This window comes from Manacus vitellinus, unplaced genomic scaffold (assembly GCF_001715985.3).
Source record: "Manacus vitellinus isolate BGI_N305 unplaced genomic scaffold, ASM171598v3 scaffold_44_pilon, whole genome shotgun sequence".
NCBI lineage: Eukaryota > Metazoa > Chordata > Aves > Passeriformes > Pipridae > Manacus > Manacus vitellinus.
Genome location: NW_021940565.1, coordinates 1,953,280 through 1,971,598, shown reverse-complemented (window position 1 = coordinate 1,971,598; position 18,319 = coordinate 1,953,280). Strand labels below are relative to the sequence as shown.

General features: G+C 45.1%; 1 protein-coding gene across 1 annotated transcript in view; it reads right to left on the bottom strand.

Annotated features, from left to right (window-relative positions):
• Window positions 1-98: 98 nt before the first annotated feature.
• Window positions 99-18,319, bottom strand: part of TMCO1 (transmembrane and coiled-coil domains 1) — a 23,818-nt gene continuing 5,597 nt past the window's right edge. Inside the window, exons 3-8 of the mRNA XM_029962222.1 lie at window positions 17,020-17,136; window positions 13,701-13,760; window positions 10,447-10,493; window positions 9,771-9,838; window positions 6,080-6,224; window positions 99-437 (exon numbers count right to left, since the gene is read on the bottom strand). Coding sequence (XP_029818082.1) covers window positions 339-437; window positions 6,080-6,224; window positions 9,771-9,838; window positions 10,447-10,493; window positions 13,701-13,760; window positions 17,020-17,136 — 536 coding nt within the window. The 3' untranslated portion in view covers window positions 99-338. The remainder of the gene's footprint in view (window positions 438-6,079; window positions 6,225-9,770; window positions 9,839-10,446; window positions 10,494-13,700; window positions 13,761-17,019; window positions 17,137-18,319) is intronic.

The window sequence follows — 18,319 nt, the reverse complement described above, 5'->3', positions numbered from 1 at the left end:
CCGACGCTTTTCCCCCGCCCCATCCAGGGGCGTGCCCGCCGGGATGGAGCCGAACCCGCGGCCCCGGGCGGCGCTCCATCACCCAATTAAGACACATTCATTAATTAACATGCCCATGCCGTTTATTTCTCAGAAACAAAAGGTCGAGTTATCTTCTCAGAGATGTTTCCTGGTTTGATGAGCCATCAACTGCTGGTGGAACACTCCAAATGGATGATGATTTCAATACTGCATAGCCTGGTTTTGTTTGGACAGGTGATGCCTGGTGCGGAATCCCATCTTGTTACCTCCCAAAGGCAGTCTAGTGCACTGGCCAGGCCTTCCATGAAGGCTGTGCTTTAGGAGAACTTCCCTGCCTGAGGTGGGGGGCCAAGGAAGCCTCCTGCCTGCTTGGTGGCAGCCCGGGAAGGAGCAAGACCGAGCATCTTCTGGATATTCTGCGGAAACAAGAACAAAGAGCAGGATAGTGTCAGACCATGATGAGGGAGACAAAGAGGAAGAAATCCCAACTCTGCTTACAGAGTTACAGAATTGTTAGTTTGGAAGGACCTCTGGAGATCATCCAGTCCAACCCCCCCAAAGCCAAGGCAGGGTCACCTGGAGCAGGCGACATAGGGATGCATCCAGGTGGGCTTGGAATGTCTCTAGAGAGGGAGACTGGGCAGCCTGCTCCAGTGCTCTGCCGCCCTCAGTGTAAAGAAGTTCTTCCTCCACCTGTTGAGGTGAAGTTCCTTGTGTTTTAGTTTACATCCACTGCTCCTCATCCTGTCACTGGGCACCAGTGAACCGAGTCTGGCACCATCCTCTTGGCACCCACCTTTGAGATATTTATGTGAGTTGATGAGATCCCCTCTCAGTCTTCTCTTCACCAGACTAAACAGGCCCAGCTCCTGCAGTCTCTCCTCATTAGAGAGATGCTCTGACCCCAGAATCATCTTTGTGGCCTCTGCTGGACCCTCTCCAGTAGCACAAGTAAAACCTCCCCACTAGTTTCAACAGATTCAGGTTCTCACCCACACAGCCTTATCCATCTGGCTACTGTTTGTTGGACCTCTATCCCTGTATGTTCAACCCTCTATGTTCAACCCAGCTTAGCAGAGAGCCAGACAATCCTCCCCTACAGCTACATTTAGAGCTGGGCCACTCTTCCCCACCTCAAAAAAAGCCTCTGGTTACCAAATCCACATTTTGGCTGAGGGTTCTTTTCCACCTGCAGCTACACACCCCACAGTCAGCTGGCAGGTGCCTTGTCAGTGTCTTTATGCACGTGTTGGATTAAAATCAACCTACAATATCTTTGCAATTTAACTGCAGTGCACACTCAGGAGCAGGTTCCCAACAGCTGCTCACAGGTAGCACCACACAGCCCTTGGTCTTCCCAAATTCCAGAAAGCACTGTTGATGGCGGCCCTCAGAGCCAGAGGGTCTGCAAGCTGGCGAGGAAGGCCCTCTCCTAATGCAGCCGGAATTTGGGTCAGCAGCATGGCAACCACAGTGTGTGCCAAGTCCAAGTCAGGAGCTTAGGCACAGAATTAGCATGAATGCTAGTGCTGCAGACAGAACAATGGGGCGGTGGAGACATGCACGATAACAGGACGTATGCAGCAAACCCCAAAACCTGACTATTGAGATGACCTCATCTGCATCCCAGCAGGGTGTTTCAGTGGAAAACAACAAACAGGGAAAGAATTAATTAGCAGAGCCAGGCATAAGCTTTTTTAAAAAAAAAAAAAAAAATCACAGCAGAATATTTAAATTTTATGTTTTTCCTGATTTTTGAGAAATTTCTTTTAAATTTCACAACAGTACGACTACAAAGAGCCATCTTTGGGTTTCATGCTTCACTGTAAGGAACTCCAGCTCGAGATGCTGCTCCTGCAGTGCTGGCACAACAGGGACATCTTATGTAAGGGAAAGAAGAAAACTGTGTCTTCCTCATGTCACCAGCTGAGTCCTGGCTATTGAGACAACAAAAGGAGGAAGGAGGATTCTCTTCAAACCTGAGTGTCCTCTGCAAAATAACTGTCAGGATATGTCAGACAGGAAGGAGAATAAACCAAAAAAAAAAAAATAAAAAAAAAAATAAAAGGCAGATAGTTTTCTAGTTCCACAGTAGCTACATTAAAATAAAACAATCAGGAATCATTCCAGGTGGAGACTATGAAAAGGAAGGTTTCAGCCCACACAGAAGCATGACAGTAAAGGAGGGGAACACTTGAAGAGGAATTACGTGAGGTCCAGAAGTCCATAACCCAGCCACTGGCTGATGTTCAGCAACTGAATATATACGAGAGCATTTAACTCCTTTGCGAGGCTGCTCCCCTCGGCACTTCCTTAGTCAAGCAATGGACAGAAAGGAGGAAACGAGCAGCCGAGGGACAGATCCAGTAACACCAGAGGGTGCTGAAGAGCCAGCAGCAGGCAGGACCAGTATCGTGCGATCTTCCTACCGGCTCACCCGTGGAGCAGAGAATCCATGGAACCGAAGAAGTGTGCACTGCCTCCGACCTGTTCCTTTTAGCATGGAGGGAGAGGAGAACTGTGGTGCTAAAGTTTACTCCAACTGCTTGAACAGTTCTAAGAGGAAGGGAGATGATAGTCTGTATGTGAATTCCAGACCACAGTCAGTCTCCAGCATTATCCTTCCATGTAGTCCCCTCCATGCTGTGGAAGGCAGATAGCATCATGCACTAGCTCCAAAGCAAGTTTTTCTGGATAGCAATCCTGAAGTCTACAAAGCTGGAAACACCAGGGATGGGGCAAGGTTCAGCAGAAACCTTGTCCTGTCTGCTGTGGGACACCTTACACAAGGAAGTCTGCAGAGTCTACTTCCAACACAAACATGACCATTACCTCCAGGAGCATGGAGGGAGGACTAAAAATCCAAATTCCCCATCCAAGCTTTTCTGATCTTCCCTCAAATGACTGCAGGAAGGACAGGATCTGCTTCTGCTTTTGTCTTCAAACCCAGAAGGGGCCTCAAGGCAGCAAGTGGCTCCCTGCCCTAAAGACCAGGCTCTGTGGGAAAGTGCACTCCTGGCAGGAGGGATAATTGCTGGCTCCCCTTCCCACTGGGAACACGTTTCAGTGACAAGCAGCCTAATCTACAGTTCAGATGCGTGTGAAAAGGAAGTGAAGACCAGCAAACGCCCGAGGAACAGCAGCATATCCCTCTTCCCAAACAGCACAGGTGAAGGCTGGGAGCTCAGAACCAGGAGCGGGGACAGAGGATGTAACCCTGACATTACACCTCCCACCCAGCCCAGCAGACTTTCCCAGCTGAAACCCAACAGCTCAAGGACCCTTGGAAGGCCTCTCCCAGCAACCCTCCTCTCTCCAAACAGGAAGGCAGGAGGAACTAGGAGACAGGATTTACGTGCCAGGGAGAGCTGGGAACAGCGCAAAGGAAGTTACTCACTGTGAGGTGACTATTTTGGGAGATGCTGGCCAGGTCACAGGCAGCAAGCTTCCCAGTCAGTGTTTGAAGAGTTTATCACCCCCACATGCCTGAGGGCCCCATGAAGAGAGTGCCTGATGCTGCTCCTGCCTGTCCCACTAATGTAACCACCGTCCAGTTAAGCCTCCCACCCTCACGTACTCCCCTGCATTTCCCATCAGGTCACTGCTTTTTCACACACACAAGAGTTCCTCCACCTCTGAGCTCTACAGGAGCATCTCTCTTCCCTGCCATTGATCCCTTCACAGGTAGCTCCAGGGAAGGCTGAAGGATGTATGATCTCCTTAGTTTGTTTGTAACCTGTTCCCTGACTTTTGGTACACCTCCACTCCTCCTCTTGTGTGAGCAGCATCAAGCCAGACACAAACTCCCATATCAGTTCTCCTCCCTTGGGCTAGCAGCTGTTTTGAAGCTAACATGGCAAGATTTCCCCTTCTGAACACAGTGAAATACAAAGGATCACAAAACTTTCACCTCCAAGGTCATTGAAAAACACTAAGTGCAAGTCTTTGGCACCATTTTAAGCCCTTAATTACTTTCATGCCCCCTCCCCTGGCCTCTCACAGCACTTCAAAGTCCTCCTCCCAATGCTGTTATCACCTAGGTTCTTTCAAATAGCAATAAAGCCAGGAGTAGGATGCCAGCAGCAATCACAGCTTTAGTTCCTCCTTTTGAGCAAACTGGAGTGTCCCTGCCCTTCCCTCCAGATACCAAGGAGGAAGAAAGTGCCTGACAGCTGGAGAACTGCAGGAATCCATGTTAATTCATGCTAACCATGATCAGGTAGATAAGGCAGCATTATGCAGACTGCAGTCTAACACTTTGGAGCACAAACACCCTTCTCCAAAGCAATAAACTAACTTCCCTCCTCCACAGGGCCTCCAGCATGACCTCTCAAGCACAGGGGCAATTTTTTTTTCCCAGAACTTCTCTTGAAAGGCCAAACCACTGCAAAGAGCTCAGCCTTTCTGAGTTCATGCCATCCACCAATTTCACCATATGAAACAGCAGGAAATTCCCAGGACTAGGACTAACCACAGGAATTATATTTTTGGACAAAAATGGGGGATTTTCCAGCAAAGGAGTTCCCCAATCAACCAGATGGGTGCAGAAAAATCTTGCTGGCAGTGCTATTTAGTTTCATGTAACTTGCAACATTGCAAAGAGAGGACTTCCCATGTAACAGGTGAGTAGCACGGAGCAGCACCAGACAAGATTGCTTGAAGGAACAGCATCAGACTACAGCATACCAGGAATTCTGGAAGGTGATCTTAAGAGCTAAAAATGTCTCATTTCTTTCAAAGCAGCAAACACTGCTCCAGTTCCCAAGTCACTGGGAAGTGAAAGTTTGTCTTGCAGCAAACAGTCAGGAATCCCCTGGCCTTTGGTACTCTGAAGCTGCGCCTGCCTGGAGTGAGGGGTGGGCCAGGTGAACTCCAAGTGATCATTTCAACATAAGTTATTCTACAGTTATGTAGAATTTTGCACAGGACCAGACACAGATCCATTTCAACACAAGCATCCAATACAAAAGGCTATGGAGAATTCCATTTATTAGCATGCACTTCGTGACTAAAGGAAGTCTCTGTTATGGAGCTGCTCCATGAAGCTCATCCTAACTTCTGACAGTATCTGGTATAACACATCACTTCCCTATGCTGATGTGCTATAAGTCTTTCTAAGTCCCCTGCCACCCCCCAAGTAAAAGCAGCTGGAATTCAGGAAGAAAATCAAAGAAAAGGCAAACAAAATACAGAAGCACAGGTAATTTGCAGCTAGTTGCACCAGCATTCATCCAGCCCCCAGAGTCTTTTAATCTGGAAAAATCTGGAAAACAAAGTAAACTTCTGGCTGCACTGAGAAGGCCCTCTTGTCCTCATTGGCCATTCTGCCACTTAAGCTGCCAGTGAACCTTCCTGAACAGGCACTTCTCTTATCCTTACTGATATCCTCACCCTCTTCCAAAAGATGGGACTACTGAGCTAATCTGGAGAGCTGTGTGGATCCTACTCTTGGCTTATCATAACAGACCCTCTCTGTCTCTGTCAAGTCCCTGACACCGGGAGAGACTTGACATCCAAGGTAATGTTCTTAAGACTGAAAAAAATCAGGCAGCCAGCAAACACAGGAAGGACAAACCCAAAAGAGCAGGTTTAACTTTTTCCTCACTTTTTTAGCAACTTCATGGGCTGATGAAACCTTTATAGAACTACTAGTCACCAAGGAAATTTCCCCTAAAGCTGCTACTGTTTGTAAAGATGCACACATTACTGTAAAAGTCATAATTACTAAAAAGTAGGATTCAGATTGGCTTCTGATGGAGACAATCTCTTGGTATGGCAATCCACAAAGTTATCATACAAATCAGGAATCCATTTCTGCCAACTCTGTCCTAGAGTCCTGGTGCAAGTCTCTAGTCAAGTCTTCCAAGTCAGTCCAGGATATTGACTGTTTTTATGATCTCAACCTAGAATTGTTTTGAATATGAGGCCTAGGAATGAAGGGGAACAACGGATTAAAGATCATATGTGCAATACTGGACTGCAGCAGTAAATTCCTCTTCATGAATGGAGATGTGCTTTCCCTGCTCCAGGCACATAGGAGAGACAGCAATGTGCTCACCTGTCTGATGGACATTGTGCAGAGAATGTAGAGGAAGATGAAGGAGCAGTCGGTGTAATCCTCACCCAGCAGGTTGCGGTGGGAGAGACCTTGGATGTATGAGAGGGGGATAAAGGGAAGCTTTGCCACCACTCGGCCATCAAATCTGGAAAAGAGAGCACTGGATCACAACTGGGGACAGTAAAAGAGCATTTGGATATGGAAAGAACAAGTGAGCATCTTCAACGGGCCCCCAGAGCAGATGAGACCACATGGAAGGCTAAGAAGCCTTGCTGCCTTCTCCAGCCCACCTCTCCATACCCTCCACCAAGGAGACTGAGCACGCCTCTCTCACCAAACCCTCCACACCCAAGCACCCACAGGGTAAGGAGGCTTCCCTCAATAACAGTTTTGGCACAGTCAAGGAAGTTCATAGTGATTTAAGTGATGGACTGGACAAGCTGTTGTTTCATAAAATCTTGGTCGGTATTTTGTAGTTTTCTGGTGCATTTTATTTAACAGTCAAATTTAGCAGATCAGTTCCCAGTCAGCACTTCAACAGATGATGGATGACTGTCACCCTGCTGTATTGCAGTTACTGCAACAAGACAGACTCTTTGCTTTAAGCAAAAGAGCATTTTTTTAAGCAGAGAATAAATCAAAAGACACCTTTTTCTTTCCTGGAGCAACCACACTCCTCAGCACAAGAGGGTCATCAACAGAACACATTTAATACCCCCAGTCTTCTCTGCATTAGCTCTGAAGACAAGGCAGTGCAGAGGCAGGATGATAGTGCATATTCCAAGCGGCATGTCCTGCTCCTGGAATTCCTCCAGGTCCACATTCCAGGGCATCAAGCAGAGTGTGAATTCTGGCCAGTTTGCAAAGATTTTTCCCAAGCCAGACAGTCAACCCAATCTTTTGAAGTGAGTGTGTATGATGCCTCATCAGCATGTGCATATTTGGATGTTATTTTCTCTGCATGTGCTGATTTTCGAACAGGTGTTTCTTGTTTCAAGAGATTCTAAATGAGCCTTCTTTCCTGTGGAGATGCATTCACACAGCTACAGCTCAAACACACGCCAACTTTGTTTACATCTCACAGGCAGTTTGGCAAAGGAGCTCGGAACGGATGTTTATCTCCCTGTAACATCCCCCAGTGGCTTCAAATTCTACGTTATTCCTGCTGTGAGAATGACAAGTACTTCAGCAGTAGCACCCCGAGGTACCTGCTTTTAATTCCAGCAGGTTTTCACAGTTATGAAGAGGTACTGAAATGCTCAACTCCTAGAGTAAGGCAGAGAATTGATTGCATTAAAAAGTTTCTGGCAAGAGAGAATTGAGACACACGGAAGCTAATTTCTCTCCCAGGAAAAATCCCTGGTGGCTTGGAGGCCACCACTGCTACACATCTCGCTGCCTTTTAAGCCACAACAGTCATTCAGCTGCTTGTCTTGAGCACAGCATTCTGCTCTTTGGGTTTAAATCAGCCTTCTTGATGCTTCCTTCCAGCATGGTCCAACCTGCTGCCCCATTACTACTGACACGCTAAGAAGGAGAACAGCTCATCCCAGTAATTTCCATTTTGGCTGAGCTGGCACTTGGCAAACGTGAGGTGCCCAGCCACAGAGTAGCAGCATTTGCATAATACTTGTCCAAAGGGTGGCACAAAATGCTGCTTCCACACAATTCCTTGCTCCTTTTGTCCCCTGAAGCCATGACCTCACTCAAGACCAGGAAAAGCAGCAAATGTGGCTGCAGCCATTGCAAGCCTCAGCCACCCTTTTTTCTCCTTTTCGTACCACACCCACAGTGCCTCCATGGATGAACCAGCAGTAGGGAGAAGAGGAAGTCTAAGAGCCTCCTAAATCCATAACTGAGCTGCTCTTCCTGCAACAAGCAGCTGCTCTTTATACTGTGTCAAGAGACTGGCAGTACATGAGAACCAGCTCCACCAAACCACTGTCAGCTTCAGACAGTGCAGGTACCACCCACCAAAGCTGCCATTTGATTCAGGTCCACTGGCTACTTTGTACTGAGACCAGGAGCAAGGATTTAATTATGCAGCCCCAAAGGGCAGGCAGTCAAATCTTTAGATTCTAATTCAATAACCTCAGCTAATAGCAAGAAAGTTATTCTAGCTCTAACAATCAGTGAGGTCTCTGGATACTTCTGCTGTTCATGCTCCCTCTAAAGAAAGAGGTAGTTAAAGGAAAGATATGCCCAAAGGTTCACATAAAGCCTCTGTCTAGTAGCATGATCTCTGTGGGCAGGAATCCTCAAAAGAGGAACAAGGCAAGTAAACTTGGTGGGTTTTAAGTTTGCTGGTTTCTTCTTTTTTTTTAAGATTAATATCTATGGAAGGAGGAGACACAAAGGATTTAACCCAAATCAGTTCCTTCCTAAAGCTCTTAATAAATTTACAGTTCTGTAATACTAGTTGGGCACAGCATACTCAGAACAACTGCCTCTTCCCCCTATAGGAAAGTGGGCAGAGTAGGGTAAAGCCTTTTGTTTTTCCACTTGTTTCAGTGCAGGGGTGGTCTTGATGTTTGTATTGCACCCAAATAAGCACATCAAGCACTTGAAGGCCTCGAGTGCAGCACTATAAATCCCCCTCAGACACCTTGTTGCTGGGGATGTGACTCACCATGCACCTCCAGCCCTGCTCAGGGCTGCAGTGAAATGAGACGTCAGTGACTCAAGACTGTACCCAAATTTTAGAGTCCTTTAGTGCCGTGTTGCTCTGCTCAGCTTCCCAGCACCCAGAGAATGCTAGATGCTGAAGTCTGACTAAGCTGAATAAATAAAGAATCCACACAGTGGCACTTCTGTTATTATGTTACCCCAAGTTTGCAATTTATCCACCCACAGATCTCCAGTAAAATAACAATTGACTGTATCCTAGGGACTGCCAGCACAGAGGCCAAAGACTCTGGTGCCCAACGATGTAAATTCCTGTCTGGAGGACAAGCATATTGCCCAGATATCAAGCAACCTCCTACAGGTTATCCTAATCATATCCATGTCATCTTCAGATTTAACAGCCAACAGTTCACATTTTAAGTGAAGCAAGTTTTAAAAGTCGAGCACAAGTCTTTCAGATTTGCATACCTGAAACAAAGCTTTCTATAACCCTGTAAACCAGTTTGGGGTTTTTTATCTTTGTTGTTGTTTTTTTTAACTGGACCTATCCCAGGTCACTTTCAAAGCAAAGGGAGATTGAAGCCCATGCCTGGACCTGCCAATATCTGGACTCTGATCACCTTAAGTAGGGCAACAACAAACTCTGCAATTACAGCTCATTTCTAAGGACAAGGGAGCTGACCCAGTTTTGCTTGCAAGAGCATTCTGTGGTCACACTATTATAGTCAAGCCAAAGTAGCTGAAGACTGAAGCTGCTTGCCTGACATCTCCCAGACTTGCCCTAATCAGGATGTTCCCACACAGAAAGGATATTAGAGCTGTGTCTAGACTGAATGCAATTTACTGAGCTTGATTGTCTTCAGTATTCAATGTTCCCTCTTGAGCAGAACGTGCATGTGGTGGCTAAACCACCCCATCTTCATATGAAATATTGATCCATTTTATACAGATTAGTTATGGTTCTTGGCTGGACTCTGTCACTGCAACATTTGAGGTGATAAAGGGAAGGTGGAGAATATATTCACCACAAAAAATTAAGAAAAAAATCCAGGAAGTTGATACTTACATGGAGTTGAACATTCCCATCAAGGCAGTAAAGCAGAAGCCAATGGCAAACATGGATTTCATTCGAACCTGCAAGCAGAAAGGTCAGAGATAATCAAAACAACAGGCCTACACTGAAGAATTATGAGCTCACGCCCTCATGAACAGGCTTTGTACAGATCACTGAAATCCACAGGGAAAAATGATGACCCAGAAGGCAGAGGGATTATAAAAGTGATTGAAGAACTCCCAAAGATAAGTTCGGTCAACAGCTGGGTACAAAGGCAGGCACAGCATAGGCCACTGATGTGAGGAATTGCATCAGGGAGACAAAACCAAAAAGTGCTCTAGAATTTTCCTGTTACCTTCTACAGGCTCTTTTTTTCCTTAAGCCTACACAACCAGTCAGCAGGGGATCATTACAATTACTGAAGTTACAAGAAGTCAGACAAATTCTACTTTGAAAACATCATGGAGACTTATAAAGCTGAAAATGGCTAAGGTTTGGCATGAGAGATGAGGCAGTAACTGCTGGAGAACTCTGTGGCTCACACTAAAATCTGTAGAGAATTATTAGAGAAAAACCAGAAGGACTTTTCAGGAAGAAAAGCAGCTATGTCTGCCAGTTGAACAAAACCTTTCTGCTGGAAAACTGACTGAAATCCTCAGCAGTTGGGAACTGGGTTTAATTTTCATACCATTGACAAGTCCCTGTTGTTATTCTTCAGCTTCTCTTCTTGTCTCTCTGCAAAGACAAAAACAACAGTTATAATCAGTTCTGTCAACCTAGAAACCAGAGTGTTTTCATTTCCAGGAAGACTTAACCTTTTTGGCTGTGCAAACAAATAACACTTCCAAAATCAACTCCAGCTCCCTCTGCCAGACAGTAGAAAGTGAAAAAAACTGTACATAGCCAACCATTTCTCCACCACAGCAACGTGCAGCAAGGCTGGCACAAAGAGAGGAGGTGGCTGGAATCACACATTCAGCACTTCTGAAAGAAATGCACCGAATGTCAGATTTGCTAACTCAACCGACACAGTAGCATGAACACTATAGCCAGAGATCAGAGACAGTGCCCCTATATCACAGTTCCCAAAGAAAGTGGTCTCAGTTTGCCACACACCACTGTAAATACGTTGTGTAAGTAAAGATTTCATTTTGGAGGTGTCAGAAGGGACTTTGAAACAACACAAAGAGCTGGGAGCTGCACCTCAGCAATGCCAACATCCTGCTTGTTTCGGTAATGAATTTTGGACTCTTGTCACACCTAGGAGGTTCTCCAAAGATAGATTTCCTACATGAGATTCAGTAATGTGTGTATTACTGTGCTTTGCAGAAAATACTTTAAAATACTCCTTTGGAAATTTAGTCTGTCCTTAAGTCACCACAAACTTCAAAGATACTCAGAGATCAGAGAGGACATTTTCCATGCCCCTCATTGGAGGACTGCTCTGGCCTCGAGCATTATCCACTACCTGTCACCTTTCTTGTCCCATGTCCCCATCATCCCCTGTGCTCCTCTCAGACTGAGGATCCAGAGGGGCAGCCAGGGCTTGGGAGCAACACCCAGCTGAAGTAAGGATGTGGACGATGAAGAAATATCAAAAGAACAGCGTGAATGAAGAGGGAGTGACGCAGAAGGACTGTCAAGTGTGATTTTCCAGGGATCCCACTGAAGTTTCAGTACAAGAGGCCCATGAAACAGAAGCTCCACAATTCTCTCTCTAAGCACAGAGACTCACAGTGTTACAAAAAGCTACAGCAACACCCCTACCCAATTTCTTAGAATCCTCTTGGCTATTTTCAGTTGCTCCTAACTACAAACCATCCACTCCGGCAGGAACTTTCCAGACACCTGCTTCCTGACCCAGGTGGAGAATCTTGTTCTGGGACATTTCAGCAACCTCAAGCCAGTTCTTCAGGAATCACATTTGGCACAAATACTTGTTTTTTCCCCTCTGCTACATAACTAGCCATCTTTTTAGGTGGGCTAAAGGTTACACAGGGAAAAGAACACAGCCGAGATCCCCCAATATACCTGAACTGTCTCTCACCTATTTCTACAAATTCCAAACAAACAGGCTCTGGGTGTTACTGTTCATCCAGCATTCACGTGGATTCCTGATAATGTCACTGTCTTTCCTTCCAGGGGCACATGGAAACAGAAAGCAGTAGCAAAGTTTAAGCTACCAAATTAATTTCTTAAGATGAAATGACAAAAAGCCACACCACAATGTTAAAGGTGTCCCGTTCCCAGCAGTGTCAAAAGGTGATTTAGACACAATGTGACTGAAATTTTTAAGTGTGAAGTGAACTGAAGTTTCACAAGTAGGAAGCACCAAATTAAGCCTTCTCCTGCAACTTTCACCCTACCTCCTTGTGCACATGCATGATTCACCCCTTATGAAACCAAGAAATATCATCCACACACCTCCTGTCTTACTCTGTGCACAGAACAGATGGCAACTGAGGCAGGTCTGTACCACAGCTGCTACTTATCCAGAAAGCCTCAGTCAATATTTATTTTTCGTTAACTAAAATGGTAGAATTCAGAGGCACTCCAGCACAAGTAAATTTGCTGTTACAACAATGCCACATCTTGCAGAGTGATTTGACATCCAATAGAGTTACTGAAATCAGAGATTTCAAAAGCAGTTAACAGCTGTGAGTCATTTTCTGGAAGTCCAGCTTGACATTTAGGGCCTAATTTTTCAGAAACATCAGGAATTCAGCTTTGCCTGAAAACAAATGAGATACTGAAGTTATGCAGCACTTGGAAAAATAAAAAAAATCAGCCTCAGTATCTTAGGTCTGGCCAGCAAGCATCACAGCAAACAAAATCAGTGGTCACTTCCTAAGTTCTGATCTTAGTCCCTTTGTGCTTTGTTTTTCCATCAGCAAAACAAGATTATTTCAGTGTATAAAAAAATTGGTGGAGCATCTGAATTCCTCAGATTCTACTGTTTATTAGTTTAGTCCAAGCACAAGTACAATATTGTCTGCTAGGAACATAGCTTGGATGGTGCCCTGCAAAAAAAAAGCCACTGTCACACTTTTTAATGTTATGTGTAGATGTTACACAGGGTCACTTTCAAAGTTGCCTTATCCACCAGGCAGTGTTCATCCCACACAGGGATTATTCAAGATGAAGAACTGAAAACACACAAGAGGAAGCGTTTGGCTCCTGTCCCTTCAGGAATCTAAGGACAACAGGTTTTCTACCTAGGAAGAACTGTTTGAAGATGTGTTTATAATTCCCAAGCTTTGTACAGATCAAATGACTAATCCAGCTACCTGGAGTTACAGAGGAATGAGGAAACCAACTCCCAGGAGCTCTCAGAAGTGTTCCTGCCACAATTTCTGTAATAACTTAACTGAGCTTTGCTGCATGTTGCAAGTCCTGCAGATAACAGAACTTCCTAAAAGCTCACGTCCCTTAAGCATCTCTTTACCTTGTTCTTGCTTAGTTCAGTACTTAAAGAGTTACCTTTACTTAGGAAGACTTCAGCTTATTGACAGTGAAAAAGAATGGAAAAATAAATCACTGCCTAAAATTGAGCAAAACTAGTTTATCAAATTTGAGATAAATCTAAGGACAGTTACAGTCAACATAAACACCTTCAGCTCTGAAGTGTTCAAACGAGGGGGAAAAAAAAAAAAGATCCAAAAATTACAATCACAGAGTCCTACAGCTATTGCAAGTTGCCAGTGCATTGCAAAGAGCTTTGACAAGAGAAATTAATAACAATCATGGCTAAAATGGGAGAGAAAAGTCAATGAGTTCAGCAAGTGGTGCTGCTCCTCTCAGTGATCCGCCCATGTGACCAAAGCCATCAGAAGGCTGGATGTCTCCTGCCTTGGAAGAGCAAGGCAAAATAAGTAAATATTTTTGAAAGGATCATGACTTAAGTTTCTCAGCTTTCCCTCATTTCTGAGGCACCAGTCTTACCTATCTTCTTTTTCTGCTGTCGGCCTGCTGATTCAGTTATCGTTTCCTTCTTCTTTTCCACTGCCAAATGAAAAGATATTCCATCATTTCTGCACAGGGATACCACCACTCCTTTTCCACACACCAAACAAAACATTTTACTCCTGTAGAGAAGTGGGGCACAAAGCAGCTAGCTATGACTAAGAACATACTCAGAATCAGTAAGTTATCAACTATCAGGGATGATTACACCAATCAATTAAAAACTACAATTAAAAAACTCAAAACCCTGGATAAGATATCAACATATTTAAAGGGTTAATTTAGAACCCTGTCAAGAGCCCATTACATTGTAGACTGAGCAGTCTGGGGACAATTTTGGCTCAAGTGACCCTTGCTGATTTGTCATTAGTACTAGACAGTACTTTTGATTCAGCAAGTGCAATGAAAAGAGCTTTGTGGTCAGCTCTGCTCACAATTATCTGCAGTGGGAAGCAGAATACAGGACAGCCTGTGTTCTCGCACATCCCTTCTCCCCAGGCCGGCATTCTCAGGGGAAACGCTGCCCAAGCAGTCAGCCACAGCCCCTCCATTCTTCAATCAATTAGCACTGAAGTATTTGCAATATTTTAAAGTAGGAGCCTAAGCTCTAAGGTATAAAACCCCAAATCAGACACTCACCAGGCATCTGCAACCCACTACCACTGCAGCAAGCAAGGCTCACGTAGAGCCAGCACAGTGCACTTGTAACATGGTAAATGTGCTGCTCGTCTGCAAATGTTCTGCTGACAGCAAGGTTTCTCCAGGAAGTAAGAGACATTTTTAATTCAAGAACTATAACAAAAGTACTACAAGAAGTGAGGATGATAAAGCATGACCATGATCTAGCAACAGATAGCAGCCATTTTTCCTTTATCTATGTAAACTGCATCTACCATATCTACCTTATCAACAGAGATTTGGCTCATTGTTAGCTCACAGATACCTGAGCACTAGGACTGTCCTCCCATACGAAGGACCAGGTCAGCACAGACCTTCTAGCCCTGATTTCAAAGCACAGAGGAAATAAAAACCAGCCAGACTTCCAAACCACACAAGGATTTGTAGAACTGCCCTACTCAATGCCTGTGAGTCAGTCACAACTGCTCAGAAAACCACTCTGACCCAGACAAGTTACCTGAACATCATCTCTTCCATGGCAATGTATTGAGACAACTGCTTTTTCCTAAGAACAACTGCATCTCCGAAAGGCAGGCTGAAACGAGGGGAAAAACAGGGAGCTTGTGCCCTAGGGAATACTGGAGAGAGGTGCCAGATGACTCAACGAACCCAGCAGTCACAGAAGGCTCTCTCCATAACTTTCCTTTTGTCAGCTGGGGAAACCTGATCAGTCCCCCCCTACCCTGGTCCACATAACCCCATGGCCCCTGACTCTAAACTCGAGACAGCCTTATGCCAACCCAAAGGAACAGCCCCAATTCTCCTATGGTTCCAGCAGAACAAAGAGTGTCAAGCAGTCTCCAAAGACACGGGAACATACATGACAACACAGCAGAAATTCCAGGGATGGCCTCCAGCCTTGCAAATCTACCCCCAGAACACTGACTACAATCTCTGCAGCAGCCTCAGACAACTGTGCCTCCTCCCCAGGAGGACAGGAAGAGATGAAACTAAGGAGTAACAATGTCTCCTTAAGCACATTACTCGGGCCCCTTTGTTTTTGCAAATGCTAAGGATCACTAGGACTCTCATGGGAGAGCTCAAAGATCTCAAATGTGTTTTTTCCTGTTTCAGATGTGTTAGATAACAGCTGAAAGGTGTGGCTCGAGTGGTCCACTTAGCAAGTTGTAAGCCACCAGGTCAGCCAGCTGTCCTCAGAACAGGAGGGGAAGGAAAAAGAAAAGCAAAGCTGAATTTTTAGTGACTCCTTATTTAGCTTTACCTTTTTTTTTTTTTCTTGGGGGTGGGGAAACGAACAAGGAGATCAGAAACTAATTGAGATGCATGAACCTCAGGTCTTTCCCTTCACAGATGATAGCCTAGATACCAGGAGAGCTATAAAAACAAACAGCATTAAACTCTTACAACAGTCATTAAGCCCCAGAGATTAAGCCCTGCTAACTGCCCTCGGAATTGAACAGCACAAACACACAAGGACATTAAGTTTTCAGCTGGGTTTCAACTACTTCTCTAACTGGCTCTTTTGGGGCTAATTCCATCGTGCACATAGGACAAGTGGGATTAAAGTGAGGCAGGCAGAGATGCAATCCTTGTCTGCTGCTGCCGCGGTGACAAAAGCCCCAATGTAGGAGCTGTGATACAAGTACGACTACACTTGAACTCCTCAGTTTATTTTGCCTCAGGGAAGGCTGGAATGAGCTGGACAGGCAAGAGCAATAAGTGATGATATTGTTCTCTCGTGCATTAGGAGCACTGACACCCCAGTGAAATATTTTTAAGGTAAAACCAGCTCTATTTTGGCTCCAGTTGTTGTATGCAGTCTCCTACTGCTCTAACCTGTGTAGGGTTCACATAGTTGAGTTTGAAAGGTCAGATGAATTTCTCCTCTACTCCTTGGCTTCCAGTACAGACAGGTCCATTGAAACACTTCATGATCAGCCCCTCTCCTTCACCATTTCTCTTAATATCCAAAGCACATCTTCTGACTGCTCACCCTCAGCTCCCTTTTCCCCTTCCTCCCTCATCCTTTGCTCAACCGCTCCCAGGTCTCTCTCATGTCCTCCCTATGGAATGAAAATGGAGCTTATTTCCTTAATTAATTCTGTTAGTTTTCAGTTTACATTAGTATAATTTATTTTACATCAGCTGATAGCTCAGACCTTCTATGATGACTTGGTCTTTACTCATCCCCCCGTCACTAATTATCACTCCTAATCTTCACACATAATGCTTTCCTCTCATGTTATTCATTACTCAACCCCAGAACTTTCTCACAACAGACCTCAAATTCACCTTTTCACCCCTGAAAGGCAGAAATTGCATCTTCGAACACACTTCAGGCATTTATTTCAGACATTAGCCACTCCTGTTCAGAAAAACAGATGCCAGTACCCATCTCTTACTCCATTAACAGGAGGGGCAATTCAGATAAGGCAACAGGTCTTTGTGCTGAGCTTCCTCCAGCAAAAGACAAGAATTAAGGACAAAGTCCCCTCACTACAGATTTATGTAACTTCTAGAATTTGGCTCCTATGAAATCCAAGCTGCAGAAAGTTCTCACTCCCTGCAGGAATTTCTCAGGGCACAGCTATTACTCAATCTGACACCTGCTAAAGCAGGAGCAGCAGGACACGTTCTCTGATGTCTGAAGGGTACTTACATTTCTTGCTCTGCTTTTCCACTTCAGCCTTTAATCTCTTGTATTTGTCTGTCCGGTAAACCAGCACCCAAGTGATACCTGAAACAAACAGCAAGTAACCAGGTAAGCAAAGACCTCCTGCAATAACAGTGATGCAAGTGACCAAATGCACATGCAAAAATTAAACACTATGTCTACAAAACCATGTCACAGCACAGCCAAGGCAGCACAAAGCACCAGCAAGAGGTATCATCCCTTTCCTTCATATCCCCTTCGCATGTTTCAGGTAAAACAGAACTGTAAAATAAACTATGAAATAAGCTATATATAACACTAAAAAAAACTTGTTTACTTCTTAATTTTATATATGAACTACATATAAAATAAATGTCTTCAGAAATTGACCAGCTTCAGTTCCCTCATGCTCATATTTACCAGCTGTTGCTCACCTTAAAAATCAAGGGTTGATTAAGGCAATTAACATCTTTGTGTTCTGCTTTCTCACACCACCTAATTAAGGCCTGAGGAATAATTCCTGCTCCTACCAGGACCTGTCCATTAGCAGCATCACATTTTGAAAAGGTAAATTAAGATATGAGACTAGACTGGAAGAGACTTCAAAAGTTTCTCCAGTCTAAATTTCTCGCACTTAAACATCATAAAAACAAGTTGAGCCACAAGAGGTTTGTGAGCAGCTCAATATCAGCCCCCACACAAAACTCTTGGCCCCTTTTTTTTTTGTCTTTGTCTTGACAGCAGGGCTGTGCTGCTGAGTCCCTGGAATCACGAGCTGCAGGCAAGGGAACCCTGTAAACACTTCCCAGGTCAACACAGCTCCGTGCTGTGAAAGGCAGAGGATGTGTACACAGTACAACCCCTAATGCCAGGAGGGCTCCCAGAGGGCCAGTGCCATATTCCTCTGGGGACCCTCCGTTGGGATGCACAAAGGTGGTGTCTTGCAGCTCCGGGATGAAGGTTTGGGGTTAGAGGGGATAAAGGGGATTTAGGGATACAGCTCAGTGCCAGGAAAGGGGCCTCTGGCTTGTGACTACCCCAAAAAGGCACCTATCCGACTCATCCTTAAAAAGCTGCACCTATTTCAACCACTTAAAAACAAAAAGTCCTTTCAAGCAGCCTAAGCCACCACCGTCGCACGTTCAGGCGGTTTCTTCACGTCCTTCCCACAAGAGCTACGGTGGAAAACCACCGTGTCCTCCCTCCTTCATCCTCCCCCCCTCCTGCGAGAGGGAACAACCCAACTCCTCTGCACGACAACCCAGTGCTGTTCGGGGTTTATTCACCGCTGTCCTCCAGGGTGCCC